The 4,440-nt window shown below is 33.7% G+C and overlaps 1 protein-coding gene across 1 annotated transcript in view; it reads right to left on the bottom strand.

Annotated features, from left to right (window-relative positions):
- LOC108746735 (serine/threonine-protein kinase NLK) overlaps positions 1 to 2,657 on the bottom strand; it is a 42,943-nt gene extending 40,286 nt beyond the window's left edge. The window contains exons 1-3 of the mRNA XM_018483668.1: positions 2,647 to 2,657; positions 2,146 to 2,275; positions 1,421 to 1,476 (exon numbers count right to left, since the gene is read on the bottom strand). Coding sequence (XP_018339170.1) covers positions 1,421 to 1,476; positions 2,146 to 2,275; positions 2,647 to 2,657 — 197 coding nt within the window. The remainder of the gene's footprint in view (positions 1 to 1,420; positions 1,477 to 2,145; positions 2,276 to 2,646) is intronic.
- Positions 2,658 to 4,440: the final 1,783 nt, after the last annotated feature.

Here is a 4,440-nt window from a genome sequence, read left to right as displayed (position 1 = left end):
TCATTCGTTTGTCTGTTGATTGATGGATTTATGGTATCATTTATTACGGTTATCCACTTGTTTATTCACGGATTTATCTATTTAATTACGTGCACAACACGCCTATGTAGTGACTAGCCAACTCTAGGAGTAATCCAATTTATTTTAGTTTATTTCATTTATATTTATTATCTAGCTATTCTTTCTCTTGTCAATGCCGAAGCTCTATAAAAAAGTGCGCGTCTATGAAATATTTTACAGATCTTATCACAATCATGAAAGGTCAGGACCAGCTTAAGCAAAAGAAAATAAAAGAAGAATAGGAGAAAAGGAAAAATAAAAAAGGATGCATCAACTGGGTAACTTAAACAAGAAAGAAGTCCAGCGGGCCTCAAGACGCGAGACAGAGAACGAACAGGACTTTACTGGAAAAAGAAGATAGGAGAGGAGGAGGAAAAAGAACACGTGCGTGAGAGAACTGATTTATCGCTCACGCTACGTCGATCGAAATTAACTCGAAAGATCCCGTTCATTTAAGGATTCATTGATCGATCGATCATGCGACCATGCTGAATAACGCTCGACGCAGAGTCGAGTAAAGTAATCCCGTAAGAACTTTGTCCTGGCTGCTGAAATAACTTCCTGCTTTGCTGTCGACCGGAAAATTATCTCGTAATATCTACTACTTTTACGAAGGACGAGTTTTTCTCATAGAATGACTTTTCGAGAAATATAATTTTCAAGTATTAACGTGATATTTTATTTTAGCGAAAAGCTTCCTTTACAGAAACAACCTTTTTTAAATCCTTCATTAATTTTTTCCGAAATCTCATTGATATAAGAAAATAATAAACAGAGAAAAATAAAGAGAGATTTTTTTTTTTTTTACGTACGGATTAGAAAATAGAATTTTTCCAATAATAATAATAGAAGATGGAGGAGTTCTATCTTTTCTAAGAATTTTTCTGGAAAGCGACTGGAAGAGAATCGTGTTCGTGACCTGCGCGAGTTTTAATTGTTTGGCGATTAAAAGTTTTCCGTGTCGTTTCAAGACACTCATTCCGAGAGATCGAGCGTTGCGTGAGAGAGTGACACTCTTTCACGAGAATCCAGGAAAATCCGCGGAGACTGGAAATACTTCCGAGACGCCCTATCGAAACATCGCAAACACACCGGAGGCTAAAGACAATTCGAAAACTTTAGATTAAAATCGAGAAAATTAATTAGATTCAAATCGAATTAGTTTTACTTCGGGAAATTATCGCATTTGTCTCGATCACAATTCCGAGGTTCGAGAAAACCGTGAGAGAACAGCAAGAGGGATAAAAAAAAAAAAAGAAAATACCTCGACCGTCGAAAGGAGAATTCACCTATCCGGAAATCTCAATGCTAAGATTTATCTTCAGTGTGTCCTTGAGTACAAACGTTTAGAAAAGGATACATCTCTTGGAAGAAGTCCAGATGCGGCGGCTGAAGGATATCCAGCGCGGAAAGGACCTGCAAAAGAGACAGGAAGAGATTGAGTGCCCCGTCCTTTGACTGGCCGAAATATAGAAAGAGAGCGATTGATCCAGCTTTTTTCATATAAAAAGTAGAATCCAGCAGGCAAAGACTACGAGGGGGAGGACAACACAGCCTCGTCCCCGAGGAAATAAAACGCGGAAATTTCCGAGATCTCATCATGCAATTTATATACAATCCATCTTAAATGTTCGTCCAGGTATTCAATGTAAAAAAATATATGCCAAACAGTATGTTTGTTTACAATGAGGTGTATAAAACAAAACAGCTATCATACTTTATTATCACAACAGTAACTATTAAATAATTTTTATAAAATGTCATAAAACAGTAACATATATTTAAATAACATATATTAAGTTCTTGAATGTTATAAATTTTCTATTTAAAAAAATGTTAATAAAAATTTTTCAGGAAATTACAGATAATTATTATAATAATTATAAGGTATGATAAACAATCATTATAAAATATAAAATATTTGAAAGCTAAGTAATAAATGAATTCGATATCGACTTCATTTATTATCGACAGAATTACAAACTTTTTTTTATTTTCGTGCTAGTTTCTATCGGAATTTTTCTGTCTTTTTCTGTGTTTGTTCATCAATCACATACACATGTTTAACGCAATAATATTACTCACGTTATCGTGTTTGAAGAAGCAAAGCATTTTCAGCTCCCTGAAGACTCGCTTGCTGCTTACAAGACTTTGAAAGACATTCGGCAGTTTTTTTAAGGCTACTCTCCTACCATCCCTCGGATCCGTGACAGCCCTGGAAATCATAGAAACAACACCAAAATTTACAAATACATTCTTATATCTTGTCAACAATCAATGTAACTAAAAATAATATATTTTCAGAAGAAAGAAATATGTCAATAACACAAATAAGCGAAAGAAGCCTTGTTCAAAGTAAATTTTAGTGCTCAAAGATAGTTCTATGTAAATTTTAAACACATTTATCAGTTTTGTAAATTATTCACTGATCACTGTTGGACTTGAAACGCAATCCTAAATTAACAAGCTAGAATTGTAATATTATAAATTACTATCAATATAATAATAGAGCGATGCCAAGCAGAACAACAAGTCACGATGACGTAAATTTTGACGTCATTTTATCGTTATCATAATTTATTCTACTTGGGAATCATCTTGAAATACTGCAAAGTGTTTATAGTAAAACCTAAACTTTTCTATTATCAGAAAAGAGCATTTTTACGACTATTGAAACATATAATAATATTTATCGTAATAATTATTGCAGTGATCAAATATATTTCAGTAATTATTGTATTACGTTTATTAATATCGTTACGTATTTATACGAGAAAAAAGTGATTGGATAGGTATCTCGTTATAATCATTATAGCCAACAACTACAGTTATTTCAGACAATAAATCACTTTCCTTTTCTTTTGCTTCGTCATATTTACTTCATTTTATTATTTTACTTCCTCTCTTTATTTTCCTACTTTTCACATACATTTGTTTATATACAATCAACTACTTCATTTATCTACTCTTTATGATACGTATAATAAAATATTTTAAAGCTCATAAAGAATTATATGAAAATACAAAGCGAGAAGAGGAAGAAGCTCGAGTTACGTTTAAAGTTAAAGCATTCAGATATCATTGTATATTTCAATTATAAATACGATTCGAAATTAAAAGAAAATAAAATGGAAAAATCAATAAAATTCGATTTGAATTTAAGAGAAGAGACTCGAGGGAATATACATTGGCAAATAATCAGCTAAATAATGTCCAGAAACTTGCGTCGATAATAACCCCGGAAACACAAGCGAACGATGATCTAAACCCCTCTTCCCTTGCATCGGCCTCTGCCAGCCCTAGGCCAGAGATCCCAGAATAATTATTATCCCAGCAATTAGTCCATTTACGGCTACAGGTTCGATTTCATTGTTGAGTGTTGTCGTTACCGCAAAACCGACGATTCCGATTCACGAGATTCGAAGGGAGGTGTGTGTGTGTGTGTGTGTGTTTTCTCTAATATATATATATATATAAAAAGCGCATCTGATGCTGCCGAAATCCCATTTTCAGTCGTGTGCCCAGACAATAAAGTAATTCCCCGTTTTCGAAGGAGAAAGAAAAGAGGGCGAGAGTGAAAACGATTCCGCGATTTGCGATGCTCACACTCGCGTATCAATATAGAAAATAGCACACGACACAGATAAATGTAAATATAGATTTAAGTGGAAATATAAATTTCTATAAATAAAAATCGATGTATACAATTACGTTGAATTGATAAAATTTCAACAAAGTAGAAATCAAATAAAGGAATGGAATTGCGGATATTTTCCTAAATTTTATAGAGCAATTGGCAATTTTACGATTTATTGTTATATGCAATAACTACCGTTAATTTTGATGATTTATTATTACTGTTATTATAAGTTAATTGTTATACATTGTATTACTGAGATCAATTATTTTTAGCGGCTGTTTATTTCGAACGTTCGTGCTTTATACCGGTTTTATATAAGATTTTATATAAGATAGACGAGAATGACAAATCTCTCGTACTAATCAGGTCGAAATCGTTAACTTCATTATGGCACGCTAAATCGATTCGTTCGCACGAGACGGCTGGCTCTCGTGTAGATTTGCACGACACATTTATGGACCGGGACTCGACAAAATAAACGAGGCTGTCGATGAGCGGCCAAAACGGGCCCATTATCTCGAGTGTCGTCTCTTCAAGTCCCATTCACGTGTATGTCCGACCGGTCAGATATATTCGTTGCGCCATCGCTATGATTTCGCGATAGTCGAATCGAAGGAGGAAAAAATAGCGGAAGTCCCGACATTTTTGCCAAATTTTTAATTCAATGAAGAAAATGTATATAATGTACAAGTAGATAAGTATAAATATATTTATCTTGAGATTAAATCTTTCATAAGAGC

Source organism: Trachymyrmex septentrionalis, unplaced genomic scaffold (genome assembly GCF_001594115.1).
Source record: "Trachymyrmex septentrionalis isolate Tsep2-gDNA-1 unplaced genomic scaffold, Tsep1.0 scaffold19, whole genome shotgun sequence".
Taxonomy (NCBI): Eukaryota; Metazoa; Arthropoda; class Insecta; order Hymenoptera; family Formicidae; genus Trachymyrmex; species Trachymyrmex septentrionalis.
Note: the sequence above shows the minus strand (reverse complement) of the source record. Positions and strands in the feature narration are given on the sequence as shown.